General features: G+C 36.3%; 2 protein-coding genes across 2 annotated transcripts; one reads left to right on the forward strand and one right to left on the reverse strand.

Moving 5' to 3' along the window:
- Nucleotides 1-1,144: 1,144 nt before the first annotated feature.
- LOC112290313 (fatty acid desaturase 4-like 1, chloroplastic) lies at nt 1,145-3,104 on the reverse strand. The gene has a single exon (XM_024536463.3). It carries the CDS (start codon nt 2,593-2,595, stop codon nt 1,477-1,479), a length of 1,119 nt encoding a protein of 372 aa, XP_024392231.1. The 5' UTR covers nt 2,596-3,104; the 3' UTR covers nt 1,145-1,476.
- Nucleotides 3,105-10,857: 7,753 nt separating this feature from the next.
- LOC112290729 (uncharacterized) lies at nt 10,858-14,553 on the forward strand. The gene is made up of 3 exons (XM_024537354.3): nt 10,858-11,825; nt 12,379-12,646; nt 12,932-14,553. The coding sequence occupies exons 1-3, from the start codon at nt 11,017-11,019 to the stop codon at nt 13,868-13,870; spliced, it is 2,016 nt and encodes a 671-aa protein (XP_024393122.1). The 5' UTR covers nt 10,858-11,016; the 3' UTR covers nt 13,871-14,553.
- The last annotated feature ends 1,174 nt before the right edge of the window (nt 14,554-15,727 follow it).

The raw sequence follows: 15,727 nt of genomic DNA on the forward strand, positions 1-15,727 counted from the left end.
TAGAATAGGGGAAGAAATTAAAAAAAAATAGAGCTAAATTAGTTTTATTAATTTAAGACTATATAGTAGAAATCAATGTTTAAAAAACCAATATCAACAAGATAATTATTTTAGGTTTTTAAAAACATTTTCAAGGAAAAAATGCAATTATTTTCTATTTATTTTAGAGGTATAAATGAGAGAATATAACATGAAGCTAGATAACAAAAAACATATTATATCATAAACACAACAATCCTATTCCAACCTCATACAACAACACAGTTTCCAAGATATTTTCCTTCTTTAGAAAACAATATTTATCTCCATAAAAATATCTCAAAATACCCTGAATACATCAACAAATGAAAAGTAGGAACATAAGCATAAGCCTTCTCCATGGCAGAATGAGATGTAAATAATACATTAGTTTATTTAGATTCAACAAAACGCAGGCCAAGCAACAACATGACTCTTCTTCCTTGGATGTGACATTCATAGAAGTTGAATTACTAAAATAACAATTAACTAATGCTCTTGTACCAATGTATGCATTCCAATGGCTCTAAGTTACATAGGTATAAATAAAATAAATAAATGAATAAAACTTCATTTCAAAACTTCGGCTATTTAATACAAAAATATGTTTTTGATTGATTTCCCTGTAGCAAAACAGGAAGATTTAGAAAAAAAAAAAAAAAAAAAAAAAAAAAAAATTGGTTACCAGAGAGAATTTACAATATCATTACACTGTAAGATTGCGAACTTATATTCTGGTCAAGGATCGAAAAACAAAAAGTAATAGAAAAAAAATCAAACGATTTTCCTTGCTAGACTTGATATCCAGTACATAGTACAAAACACATTACATGCTTAGATAGATTGAGAACTTAGTGTTAGTGGAAGTTGTAACCACCGAACCAAGATCATGTTCTTCAACGTGAAATTGACCCCTAGTGAATTCCAAATTGTTGAGTGAATGAAGCTGCCAGAAAGCTATGAAACCATCCGGATAGAATTAAGTGAGAAGTTCACGTTGGAGAAGGCAAATTCTTGCTCGGGGCACACAATTAACAGTAGTAAAACCCATATGAAGTTATGGATTTCTGAGGTCACAGAAGCAGAAGAAACATCAGCAACAGAAGATCGAAAGAGAGGTGCAGACTGTAGGAAAGGTAGGAAATTTATAACAAAGGCAAAAATGAAAAAAGAAACGTAATTGTCTGGTTCGACATTCGATACACCATCTTCCTTCCAGAATGCACTAAATCTCTCAACTTGGGTCGGAGAAAGCACCGGCTTGACGATCGTTTTCGTGGCGTCAAAAGAATGAACTCTATCTAGTTGTCTGGCAATCTCAACCTCATCGATCAACACTACTCTTGTTCGGCAGATGTAGTCGGGTTCAGAATCGGCTGAAACATGTGGGGGGGGGGGGGATTGTGTTAAGGTACAAAGGGGATTCTACAAATGCGACAACTCGGTGAGCGGCGTTGCTCACGAAGATTGGCTTGGGTCGAATTCTGTGCCGTCTTCGAAGTAACTGTCTGTTTGCATCCACTCTTCCGATGTGTCACTCCAGGCTCTCGGCGCCACGCCCCATTTCTCATAGATATATCTCTCCAGCTTCTTGAAGACTTGAGTCTCGTTTAGTATCGGGTTCCATAACCCGCTGACGATGGTGTAGTTCACGTCGTATGGTGGCTTGTGGTGAGTCCCGTGCATCTTGCGGCTGAGGAGGAAGCCGCTGTCTTGCAACGCGACGACGAATGGTGGCAATTGAGATTTCTTCATGTGAGAGAATGCGTGGAACTGTTGGCTCATCACCACGAAGCCTAGGAATAGTCCGAGGAAAGAATCGAAGAAAGGTTGGTTGGGCGTGAGCAAGAAGGGGCTGAGGAAGAGGCCGGCAGGTCTTGCAATGGCGTGAATGTTGTTCGCGAACTCCCGCTTAGTGATCGTCCAGGGCCGTTGGTGATGTCCCTGGAAGGCATCGATTTGTGAGCCGAAGACTGGGGTCTTTGCATTGCCGTAGTTGTCGACCCCCCAGTGGTAGAATCCCGTGCCGAGATCAGCGAGTACCCACGCCGAAGCAACGCCGACCGCCACTTCCAAGTAACCTTCTGGAGAATGGCTGGCGATCAGGGCCTTGGTCATCATTCCTGTGACCATCGCTCCGCCGAATGCTACCCAGAGGCGGTGCTCAAGAGTTGATTTCAAACTGGTATCAGTGAGTCCCAATACGGGACTCTTATTCCTGGGAGTTGCTTTTGCAGGACTCTGGAGCTTGGCTTGCAAATGTGATGTACTGGCCAACTCTAGAATCTGAGAATCTGCGGTTGCTATCCCTGCGACCTCCGGCTCGTTAGTTCTGGTTATCGATGGCGATGTCACCTTAATCTTAGGTTCTGCCAGTACTGCAAACGTAACTAATCTGGAGTTCCTGCGAGAGTGGCGCACGGGTTCTGCATTGTAGAGCACGTTGAGGCGAGATGACGACGAGGAGAAGCGAGAGGCGTGTGACGACGAGGCTGGTGAGATCAAAGACCTCTGTGAGGAGGAGGAAGAGGAGGAGGGTGCTAAGCTTGAAGAGCACAAACCTTTCACGGTAGCCATTGCTGCAATTTCCTATCAACACAAGAGAAAAACAATCTGTATGCCACAAACACCCCACAGGCAGCAAAACCGAATAGAATTAAACTCAGGAACTAGGCCTGTTCCCCGTTAGAATCCTATTCCGACTTCCACAAGCACATCCGTGTGGTTATGAACAATTTTTCCTCTCACGGAGCAGACCAACACATCCAACACTAGCTGGAAAGATTCACCCCGAGCGTCAGAATCCAGGACCAATAACTCCCCTCCTTCAATTTCTACACCAACCATCAAGGACCCCAGCTCACCGACTCTCAAACCCACAAAGCTCGACGCACAAATGTCGCACTGAGAATTGAAAGACCCTGACGCTCAGCGACTCTCTCTGTGAGCCGCGCAAATTTTCCCTTTACTTCCACGCCGCACACAAATCACGATCCTCCGAACCAGCACTCGTGGCTGCGAAGGAAGGCCGCTTTGGCGAATTCCGAATTCCGTCCTCCTTCGCTGGCTTCCATTCATCGCCCCATCTCTCACCAAGCAAGCAAGCTTAGCCGCAAAGCAGGAGGAAGAAGAGGAGGACGAGGAGGGTGAGAATCTTTTGGAATATTCCGTTCTCAGTGAGGGGAAAGCCAACTGTTGGTGAAGATGGATGGATGCATGAGAGGGCGGCGGTGGATGAGTGGTCAGTGGATGGATGAATATGCATGGGTGTGAGAACGGGAGCCACAGGGTGAGTTGATGGAATCCAAGTGCTCCACATCGTTCCTCCTCGAAAAGTTCTTCAAAGCGTTTGGACAGGGCAGGCCGGGACCGGGCCGGGTGGATGGGGTTCGGTGGAGTCCCCATGAACCACATCCTCTCCTCCCTGTGCGCCACGTTTCTCCTGACGTGGCATTCTTATTTCGCTTGCGTGGCACAGGGACTTGTTCACACGAGCCCTGGGTAGCCGCTCGTGTGTTCACACCTGGGGTGTTGAATGCGGCTTTCGTTGTCCATTGAATCTCCCACATTTATTTTGTTTTTGTATCTTTTTCTCAACAGAGTATTTTTTTTTTTGATAACAATAATATGTATACCTACATACATACATACATACATACATACATACAATTTTTTTTCCTTTAGGGTTTCCCAGAAATTAGCTTTGGACCTCAATTCATTGGAATGGTGCCTACGGGCATGGTGAAGGACATTGAATTGTATTATATAATTTAAACTTATGGAAAATTCATCTTTTGTTTTTTAATTTTAATTTTTTTTAAAATTTAGAAAAACTTTGATTCAGCGGTTTTCATTTGAAATTAGATAAAATCTAACGAATGGAATTGCCTCTATAATGCATTATCCAAGTTTTATTTTTACTGCTATTATTGTCTACTCTGGGTTAGAAATACAATGAATTGACTCTGGGTTAGAAAATACAATGAGTTGTATTTTTCTTCAATATCAATGGTTCCTAGTTGAAAAAGGTTTTGGACATATGCAGGTTTTAAACTATTATATATATATATATATATATATATATATATATACATATTGACATTTCTCTCAACATATAGTAATGAATACAAAAAATCACTTTAAAAGATAATTGTGTAAACTCTTTTGCAACGTATTAAATGCATCGTAGCTTTAATTTTCTTTTGCTTGAAAATTATTTTTTAAAAGAACTTTTGAGATTTAATCACTCAAAAAAAAGTTGAAAAACAAAAAAAATACTGTAACATCTAAGTGTTTTTTAAGTAAAAAGATTAACCATATTGGACTGTTACAGTAGAAAAATACAATTCATTGTAGTGATTACATAATATCATAATTTATTACTATCTATCAACAATGTAAATGAAAAAGCAACATAATACATAATTTTTTTTAATCCCATTATTTTTATTAGCATGAATTTGTAAATATTTATATTTTTATTAGCATGAATTTGTAAATATTTATATTTATATTCATCAATGGTATTATCAACATCCAAAAAACACTCAATAAAACTTTACAGCATAAAACATTTGGATTACAGCTTGTTATTTTATTTTATTTATTTTATTTATCTATTTTTCTTTTATACTTAAAAAAATTAAGTTATTTCTTTAGACAAGAATGAATAAGAGGAGTATAGTAATGTTCACAAATAATTCAACTAGAGCATAGTAATGTCAAGGAATGCTTGTAGCAAGTAGTGTGAAAGGCCATTAATAGTGTAAGAAGTTTCAATATACAAAGTGGGCAGTTGATCTCTTGGACAAAACTCCTAAACGCTTAACATTCATGCACATGAAGGATACCCAAGGCTCTTCAATCCTACTTCAATCTCACCAATGTGTATATCTTTATTGACTTATCATTTTTTTGATGTGTTTGTTAAAAATCAACTTAAAAATTAATTAGTTTTGGTTGTTGTTGCAATAGATTGCAGCCACAAATTGCTCAACTTATTTGGCCTTGAAGAATCCATCATACACTTGATACATCTTTTTTCATCTTCTACTATTGTAATGTTGATCTCATGGACTTTCTGCATGGTAAGGTGTGGGTATTGGAAATTGGAGCTATTTTACCAAGTTGATGAGAAGTATTCAAGTGTATTTTTGTACTATTGGCAAGTGCCAAAATTTGATTGTATGCCTATGATATAAAGTTATTTAAATGAGACTTTAAAATATCAATATTGTTTACTTGGGCATCTATTTAGCCAATGGAACTACAAAATTATATCCAAATTTTACTAAACTTGTAAATGATGACAAAAGTATTGTTAGAAAGGCAATTTGGGATAAAAGAATTGATATTAGTGTCGACTATTTTAATGGCTAGATGTACTAAAAAGAAATCAACAACATCTACTAGACTCAAGTATGCTGAACTTGACAACATATGAAGAAGGATATTTAATAGGATGCATACTAAAAGCTATGTTTAGTTGAAGTGTTTATTTTGGTTGAATAGTGGACCATTTAGTTCTAAATAGCAAAATATATATATTTTTAAAATCACAAAAAAGAAAAATTCTTTAAGTTGATTGAGGTTGATTTGCATGAGTTTTATAAATAATAACCAAAATAAGTGATATCAATTCCAATTGGTTGATTTCCACAGCTTTTGTAACTAATTATTCTGTTATAAATTGAAGTCATGTGGTTTTTATAATTGCAAGAATTTCAATAGGCATTTGACTCTTAAATTATATTTTGTGTTAATATAGATACAAAATGAAGTAATAAAAGCCTTGCATTTTCTTCTTGATGCTCACAAAAAATAAATTAGAGAGTTTTAAAAAGAGTTGTGAGTGTTAATAGGAAGAATAGGAGCTTGTAAAGCATACTACTAAAGAAGATGACAATAAATTTTAGATAATTTTTTAGGTTTTGTGTGGTATTGTTTAACGTATTATCTTGCGTGAGAATGCACTAGACACTTGGCTGTGGAAAGTAAATTAGAAATTGCAACAACAAAGGTCCTAATAATTTAAATAGAATCTCAAATAAATCCAAATTCAACCTCAGCAATTCTAATTAAACATTAATCAATTCTTAATATATCTTAAAGAAATTTTATTAAAAAACCATAAAAAATATAAATAAACCTTTAAAAAATACTAAAAACATCCTAAAGAAGTATCAAAAATATATTTTTTAAAGAAATATTAAAAAATGTCAATAAAATCTTTAAAATATTTTAATTAATTCTTAATTAAGTTCTAATAAAATCCTAAATAAATCCTTAAAAAATTCTAATAAAATTTCTATATTAGTTTTAAAATCTTAATAATTATTAATTGATATGTTGATTTTGACTATTTTTTTTTCACATTTTAATCTTTAAGTAAAAAAAAAAGCACACAAAGTTTGAGAAAAATTAAACTAACCAATTGAAAAAAAAAAACCTCTTGTACTCTTAGGTATTAGCCATCTTTCTTCTTGAATCTGAATGTTGATCTTCTAGCAACAATTATTCCTTGTTGAACTATTCAGTTGCTTTGTTAATTAGCAAAAGTATAAGAACTTAAGCATTCTATGCTCTCACAAAATTCCAATTCATTTGTATTAGCAGATTTTTTAGGACTATAGAAAATCTCATTGACTCTAAAATTTAAATACTTTAGATCCTAACTCAATCAAATTCTTATGTCTTTCAATTTAACTAATGATTTACTCAAGATTTTTAAAATACATTTAATATAAGCATAGTTATAGATCTATAAAATTTTACTTATATGTCTGTTACAATACTCACAAATTCTTGATATATGTAAGTAGCTTTTTATTTTTTAAAACCCAAAATTATTGTATACATTTTTCACTTTGAAAAGCTCTCAAAAATTTGATATCCATCCAAATCACTTGAAACTAATGCTAAAACAATCTTTCTAAAGTCTGCTCTCTAATCTTATTCTTTGATTGGCAAAAAAACCCCAAAATTGCTATATATGTCTGATATTGTGCCTTAAGGTCTAATTTCAACCTTGGTTCACAATTGGTCTTCTTGAGGTATCAATTTCTAGATTTTATAAGGTAATTTTTGCTACAAACTACTCTTTACTTTTTCTTTAAGATGTCTTTATTACTCATTTTTTTTCTATCTATTTTATTTTGTTTTATTATTGGCTATACATAGTGAGTAGAAGCCTATTTTACAAAATGCAGCATTAGCACTTATTAGTTTTTCTACCTCCTTGACTATTATCTATATTTCCAAAGTAAATTTTTATAATATTTTTAATTAAGTTCTTTTAGAATATAATCATTTTTTTTTCTTTTTTACCTAGTAACCATGTTACAACACAACAAAAGTACTTAAATACTCTTCAATTTTTTTGGCTATGCTTGGAAATTTGTCTTGTAATGCTTCTAATATAGATAGAATATTCACTTGTAGTGGCTCTTGTGGTGGCTCTTTGATATTGGGATGTCACATCCTTACATTTATCACAAACTAAATACATAACTTTAGAAAGATGTTCATAGGTACTGATACAATTGTATTGTGAAAGGAGAGTTTTTCATGGCCCTATAATTTCGTTATTTTTTGGAAGTGGAAGAAACTGGTTGTCATGGTTTGATGAGGTTATTTTAATCGTTTCGACCTGCATATTCTAATCTAAGAACAATCACTGAATAGTAATCCGTCAAAGAAAAGACGTGAGTAGATTGAAAAGCTTGAAATTCATGTTGGTTGAAAGAGAGGTGTTCTGAAAAGAGTCGACCACCGGGACTTCTGATATTGCTTCTTAGGCTTGGTACCACCCTTTTCTGGCCGTCCGGGCCGTCTATTATCATCGCCATCGTCGTCACCGTGTCCCCTTCTCTTACCTTTCTTTGCACCATCTTTCTCCCACATGTGCATGGTGGCCATTCTCTGTGCCTCACTGACTCACTCCCACATTGATATGACCTCCTGCTGACATGAAAACTCGGGCAATTTCCTCCTAATCAACTCTTCAATTTTCTGATAAAGCTCGACATCGTAAGCTCACACTACCAAGCTTTGGAACATCGGCGCTGCTGCCGACCCCATCGCCAACCTCTGCAGACAACGCACACAACCAATGACTGAAAATGTTACCCCAAACCCGAAACCTTCAGTTCATACTCCACAGCGTCAGGTTCTTGATGGAAGGGGCACTTCAGGGCCGCAGAGGACTTGAATCTTTAGGGGCATTGAAGGTTTATGTTGCAATCCCGGTAATCGCCTAGTCCATGTGTTTGTATAGTGGACATGTTCATTTGACTTCTACACTGCGGGACTAACAGGCTACAACAACCTTGACAGAGAGAATCAAAAATTCGTTCCATTCTCTGAAGCACATCCATTACTCCTAAACTTGAAGTATATTTAGAAGGGTCAGTGTCGGTAGGAATTCTGTACTCCTACACAGCAATGCGGAGATCACTATTGGCCAATATTACCTGTTCTATGAGGTATTAATATTTCTAAAACTTGTCATACTAGAAATGTGTAGCTGTTTTGCCAAGACGTATGGCTTGAAATGTTTTGATATTCCCCCTTATTTACACAAATACGCTTACAAGTGCTTCATATCATCTTATCGGAAACGGTGGCACTGTGCAGATTTTCTGATGTAACGTTGTCGTGAGCAGGAACATGCTAAGAAAGATAATATTCAGCTTCTGGAATGTATCACAGCAGTGTGGGCAAGTTTATTGTCAGAAAGGACCACTCTAAAAAGTGCTGAATTTTTGTTGAGGGTGCCTTTGGGTGAGGTTTTAGTTCGAGGACCTGGGATTTGTAGACGCTGGATTTTTGTAGTATTTCATGTCTGATTGGCATGGTAACTTTGTATTAGGTTCGTGTGCGAGTTCAAAAGCTGAGGGAGAACTCGAGTCAACGTGCATGCGTGGGCATTAGAAGCACTCAGAAAGATCTAGAAAGAAGCTGTTGCTGCTGATGGGCCGACACCTCCTCTGTCCAAATTACAGCCATGTTAGCCACAAAGGTGTCTCGGAGGGAGGCAATCCTAGTGAGAACGTCTCGACAGACTCGCCGCAGCATGAATACTCTGTAGCAGCGAGACGAGAGTTGCCCACACTACGACTCCACTTCCGGAGCCAATTCCTGCAACGTCGCGATGCAATTCCTAGCAATAAAATAAATCAAGTTCTTTCGTATTTTTGGGAATATACCAACACTTGTCAAGGTTACACTAGTAAATGTATTTTGACACAAATTATGCCAATTCTTTTATATATGAGACAAGAGCAAATATTTATTAAGGAGCTATATACTTCAAATCTTATTACTTTGTGTGTAGGTATTTTTAAAATCTTCATCTAAATCCACAAAATTAGTTTGTTTAAAAAATTTATACTGTTTGATTGTTTGATGTTAGATTTATTGAATCAATTTCTAGATTTTGATCTAGATTTTTGTTTATTTGTTTTGATGTCCTGGGATTTGTCCATTTAGTTTTTTTTTACCTCCCATAAATAAACAATGTTTTCAAATTTAAAGTGTTATTATTTGGTTTCTATTTCATTTTATTAGATATGTGATAAAAAAATATGTGACTTATTTTTACCTTTAATGTATCTTTTTTATATAACAAAGTAGTGAATAAATATTCAAATGATGGAATTAACAAAGTCAATAGGAACAAAACTTTATTTTTATCTTAAATTTGACATCAATATTTATCAACTTACAAAAAATCTTGTTAAAGGTACTTAAGTGATCTAATACATTGATACTCTCTTTTATGTGTAATACATTTGATTGACTATAAGATATCCTAAATATCCACCAAATATGATTTATATTTTGATAAAAAAAAGAAAACAATTAATTAATGACAAGCAAAATTATTATATTATATTTACCTAAAGTAGACAAAATACAAGATACAACTATGATAAGGCAAAAAATCAACTTTAATATATTGCAATAAATACCTATACAATTTAGATGAATAAAAATAAATGGAAAGTAAATTGAAATAGGTAGAAACATATTAGTTATTATTTTAAAACTACAAAAATTTATTTGTTAAAAAAATCATCACACAATTTTATAACTTCTAATATTTCTAAAATTTTATGATTAGTTTTAATAAAAATTAACAAAAATAGATACTAAATCCATACTTCAAATATATTCTTATAAAAAAAAAACTAAGTGTTATAATATATATACATACATATAAGCAAATGTTAAATAGATCCATGCTTTTACAAAATCAACCTATCTTTGATGAAGAATATGATAATCATAATAAATGTGGTTTGTTTTCATTGGTTGTAGATCCAATTGTGGAGAAATGAATCTTGAGGTTGTTTTTTTCATGATGGTTAGGATGAGTGGGTTGTTTTAGTAAAAACTTGGATTTGTTTAACATTCCTATATATATATATATATATATATTACTACAAAACCTAATCAATATGACTATAAACTATTCTAAAATAATTCTCCTAAACCATATTTAATTATTTATTTCCAACTAAAAATATACTGAGAATGTACCAATAAAACACACTTATCATCATTATTTTTATTCATTCTGAATATCCAACCTGCAGTCAAACTCTGCAAAAAGGCGTTACCGACAGAATCCACATAGAAACCGCATCCAAAGACACGCTCAAGGGAACTCGAAACAACCACACGTTCTATTCAAGAGAACACGTTCCCAACTCTCGTAACCTCGTTGCAAGTGTCCAACTGGACCTAATTCAACCAGACGCGGTGGCGAACGCGGCGCCTACGGGGAGAACAAAAGGGAACGCCCAAGGGAACCGGGCTACCAGGTCTTCCGGTAGACCTGAAGACTACTCGGAAAACGCTGAAGTCTCCCTCAAGTCTTACATACCAAGTCTCTCTGTCTGTCTGTTTGTTTGTTTATTTATTTGTTGGTTTATTTGTTTGTTTGTCTGTTTGTGTGTGAGGGAGAGAGAGTGCTACGCAGTGGGGGGCGCAGCTATGGCGGCCTCATTGCTGGACTGGCTGCGCGCCTGGTTCGATCCCAAAGATCTTGTCGAATCTAGGGAACTTGTGAAGAAGCTTAACTTGCCTGAGTCTACGTCGCAGTTCGTGATGGCATTGCGACCTAAGGACTCGCCAGAGTCGGTTGTATATCTGCTTTCTAGCTGGTATTTTTCGGAGAAGGCTGTCAGGGATGTTAGGGAATTAATTGCGAAAGCGCAGCCGAAGGCTGTTGTTGCCTTAGTAGACTTGGAGTCAATAGATTCGTTCAGGGAGGAGGAGAGATTGGCGGCAAAGGATGGCGTGCCGGTTGAAGTGCCGACGTCGAGTTTCGACGTGGTGCGGGAGAATTTTGAGCGGGATCCAATTGTGCCGTATGATAGCAGGGCGCGCGTGAGGCTTGCGAATTCCATCTTCGGGACGGGAGCGTATGGTGATGTGTTGGAAGCGAAAGAGGCTGCGGCGAAAGTGAATGCGTTGTTTCGCTATATCGACTATCCCTACCGATCGTCTGCCCACCCCCAACCCCCAGCAGAAGGTGAAAGCTCTACTCCCGCTGAAACCCCTAGCACCAGCCCGGATCCTGTGCAAGATTCATCTCGACAGAATCTCCTGGCCAATGATAATCGCGTTTTAGATGCTTTGAATTCCGAAGTAACGAGGCGTGTCACGGAGGGATTGCGACGGATGGTGACAGAATCTCCGCTTGCTGAATTGCATCAATGGAGGAAGTCGACAAGTCAGGCCCTAGCACAAATGTTCGGTCATAATACAAGCTTGTCTGATACGAAACCTACTACAGAGAGGTGAGTTCATCGAATCAACCATTTCATTTAGATATCGCTCGGGGTTTTGGAGTAGAATCTGCTGATTCTTTCCTTGGGTTCCTCTTATTTGAAAACGAAACACATAATCACATCTAGCAACTCTAGTAAACAGGTTCTGTTTCTCAAATTTGAGTGTGAATGTGGGAACAGTTCTTATGATCTATAGTTTTCTTGGAATGTTACTTCGAGGCATTTATCAGAGCATTTACTAGGCATGAAATGGTCACTTATGATTGTTCAGTGATGATTCTGCTGAAGCGAATAAACCTCTGACTAGCATGCAATGACCATGTATCAAGTGGAGAGTCCTCTCTTTGAGTTTGAAGAAAATATTGAGATGCTTTACCTACGTTGTCCAATGAGTACTCCATTACTACGAAAAATGACAAGAATTTGTGGAATAGTTAGAAAAAAATGTGGCTGAATTCATTAAGTTTCCAATTTTTCATTATCCTAGCCCTCTGTAAAGCGATTATGAGTATGTTTTTCTTTTTTCTTTTCTGTTTTTATTTTAATTTTTTTGTGATGGCAGCACTGAGCCCTCGAAAGAAACGTCGGAAGAAGCATCTGATCATCCAAAATTAGCGCTTCCTTTCCTTCCTATTTTCGAAGCGTTTCACGGACTATTTCGAATGCGTGAAAATATTGATGCGGCTTCGCACGCACTGAATGTGTGTCAAGCCGTGGAAAGGGGCCAAGAGGTCAGCTCTAATGACCTCCGAAAGGCTTCTATGTTTCGAATTTTTGTGGAGATATGCCGGGTGCGAATGAATAATTCAATTTTAGCATCTGCTCGCAAGGTATGTCAGCAAATTCTGCGCTGAGCTTTGCTGGGTTCTTTGCGGTGATGTATCTGTATACGGTACGATTCATTTGGTTTTCTTTATTGTTCAAGTTAATTTTGAAACCTTGCACATTTCTTTTCCTACATGTAGTCTGACAGCTTGCAACATAATTTCTTCACTAACCATAAATGAGTAAAACCTGCCTTTGTTTGCAAGTCCTACTTTTGATTGAGGCAGTGGATTTTTCCCTTATTTCTGTCATAAATTTGATCTGTTGACTGCGAATTTTTTGATATCTAGGTACCAAGTCGCTCTGCAGCAGAATTTTACGACCTTCCATATGAAGATAAGAGCCATGCTATCTTAGCTCAGTCCCTGCAAAAAGAAGCACGAGAGCATGGAACAGTAGTGGCAGTTGTAGATGTGAATCGTGTGGCTGGGATTCGCCAGCAGTGGAACCAACAAATCCCTGAGGATTTCATTCCACTCATTGATGAGTGCTACGTCTCCACAGATGAAGTTAAAGAAGTAGACTTTCTTGAAACGTTGTTTTCATTTGGAGAGAAAACGTCTCATCATTCAGAAGCTAGCCAAGAGAAGAAAGCCGCTGTTGTTGTTGGTGCAGGTGCAGCTGCTGCAGTTGGTCTAGCATATTTGCCTCACTGGGCTGGCCCGTTAAGTCCCCTGGTGAAGTTTGTCTTAGCGAAGTCTACCACACTATTCAAGATTGGATTCTTGAACAGCAAACGTTCCCTTGCTCTTACAGTTGCTAAGGGAATGCCTGGAGCGTCAAAAATTGTTCTTCCAGTGAAGGCTTCAGCTGCAAAAGTTACTTCCGTATCCGCTGGAAAAGCTGCACTTACTGCTGAAAAAGCTCAAGTGGCTTCACAGGGACTCGTATCAGGGCTGCAGAGGCAATTTCTTCAAGCAATTCGCACAAATTTCTACAACGCTATGAGGGAGAGGCAAAAGAAAAAATTCAGTCGAGGTGCTTGGGTTATATTTGGGAGCAGCATGATGGCAGGGGCTGGCATATTATGGTATGGAGATAGCATTGAGAGGGGTCTTGGTGCTGTTTGGGGTGCCAGCGATGCGGCTCAAATTGGACGTGGTTTGCAGTCTTTATCTGAAGCAGAAAAAAAGACCAAGCATAACTGGGATGCTGTTTACAATGAGGTGTATAGAAGTGAGAACAGTGTCAGCGCAAGGCTGAAGAAAAAATTTGGTTATGGACCATGATTCCAAGAATTTATTATATGTCAGATGTTCCTGAGTAAGACCACTCTGACATTATTTCATCAGAGCCTGAAGATTTGACCCTTCATGGAGTTAGACCTGGCAGGTCGCAGCGAAGCATCCCATTTACAAGCACTGGCTGAATTTTCGATAAGCTTAAGCTTTGCACGCTGTACTGATTGAATAGAGCCTCCAGCTATTACAAAATGTTTTTTTAGTTCTACCCTTGCCAGATGATGCAAGTGGGGATGAAATGGTAGACCCGAGTGACTTTGCTACCTAAGCCAAGTAATCTCCTGTTATTTGGTGTGTGTGTTGAACAGTAGGGCAGGCTCGGTCACTGCAACTCCTGCTGCAGTAGGTAAAACTGTCTTGATCTTATCAGCACCCCTCGATTACACGGTTTGATGAGAGCGCATGACACATCGAACGAAGAAACTAAACACCGACTGGAACCTAAAATAGATGTGAAGTGTTACGTCCAAGTTTTAGTGGATTTTTGTTTCCTGCTGCTCAAACCGAGATCCTTGCAGAAACCTGGAAGCAAATGCTAAAGGCTTTTGCTAACACGCTGTGGATTCTTTACACTTATGTGTAGAGAAATCTTGAAGATGCTCATTTCTGGAATGTTTATACAACTTGGCCTTTTGAATGAAAATTTATCATGAAGATGTCCCTTCCCAGTATTTCATTTTGATTTTTTCCATTCATGGATATGAATGAGAGCATTTTTTTAGGCTTTTGAGTTCTTCGTTACTCCAATGCTCCATTGATTGATTCCTTGTTAAATTAGACGTAAAAAGTGGGATTATAAAAACCTAGTTAGATAAGGGTTTATGATTATCATGATTTTTTTTTATCTTTTTATAAGAGTGATCATTATTTATTTTATTTTATTTTATTTTTTTTGTAAGGGCAAAAAAGTTTGAAACATTTTTTTCAATCTACAAGGAATGTTCCCTTTGAATCTGCTTGTCTTTGGTTTGTATGTATGATTACTTTACAACAGTTTGATTATATAAGAAAATTAGCTTTGTAATTGAGGATTCTTGTTGTCTACATTTATAAAGATTAAGAAATTTAATAGTTTTCATAAAAACTACTTAAAAAATTGAATTCGATTATGAAAAAAATTGACAATTGTGTATATATTTGTACAAATTACAAACTATATAATTTTGATTCTCAAGATCAAATTTGAATCTTTTAAATACATAATTTAATTTTTTTATTAGTATGAGTGTAGGTAAGGTGTAAAAAAATAATAATTCTAATTTTCAAAAGTTACATAGTACATCCATTAACTTCTTTAAGATTAAAAATATCACCATGGATCCATTAATCACTTCGTCACATATTAACAACATATTTGTATAAATTACTAATTAGAGGCTATAAGTTCAAGAGCCTCATTGTAATATCCAAAAATTATTAAATTTTTTTAAATATAGATTTAAGAATAAACATCTTAATTAGGTAGTTTTGCTTTATATTTTATCTTCTTGTATTGCTAGTATTGTTTTTCATATTGCTTGTTCATTTACTTCATTGTTCCACATTAATATTGAATTTGTTGTTTGTTATATTTTTGTCTCTTTGTCTCTTTATCTAAATAAATAGTTTGCTTAAATTGGTAGAGTTCAAATGAGCTCAAATAAACAAATTTTCATTCTAATATGTTCTATAATTCAACCTCATTTCTTATTCTTATAAATGTGTGTTGCTTGTTTTTCTTTATCTCGATCTATACTAGTGTTACTATTTTTGTTATTTTCTTCTTGCTCTCTTTGCTCAAAAGGTTTATTATTCTAATATATTGATTCATAGACAATCCATGACTTCGGTCCATACTGTTTGGAG

This window comes from Physcomitrium patens, chromosome 13, assembly GCF_059467195.1.
Source record: "Physcomitrium patens ecotype Gransden chromosome 13, ASM5946719v1, whole genome shotgun sequence".
Classification (NCBI taxonomy): domain Eukaryota; kingdom Viridiplantae; phylum Streptophyta; class Bryopsida; order Funariales; family Funariaceae; genus Physcomitrium; species Physcomitrium patens.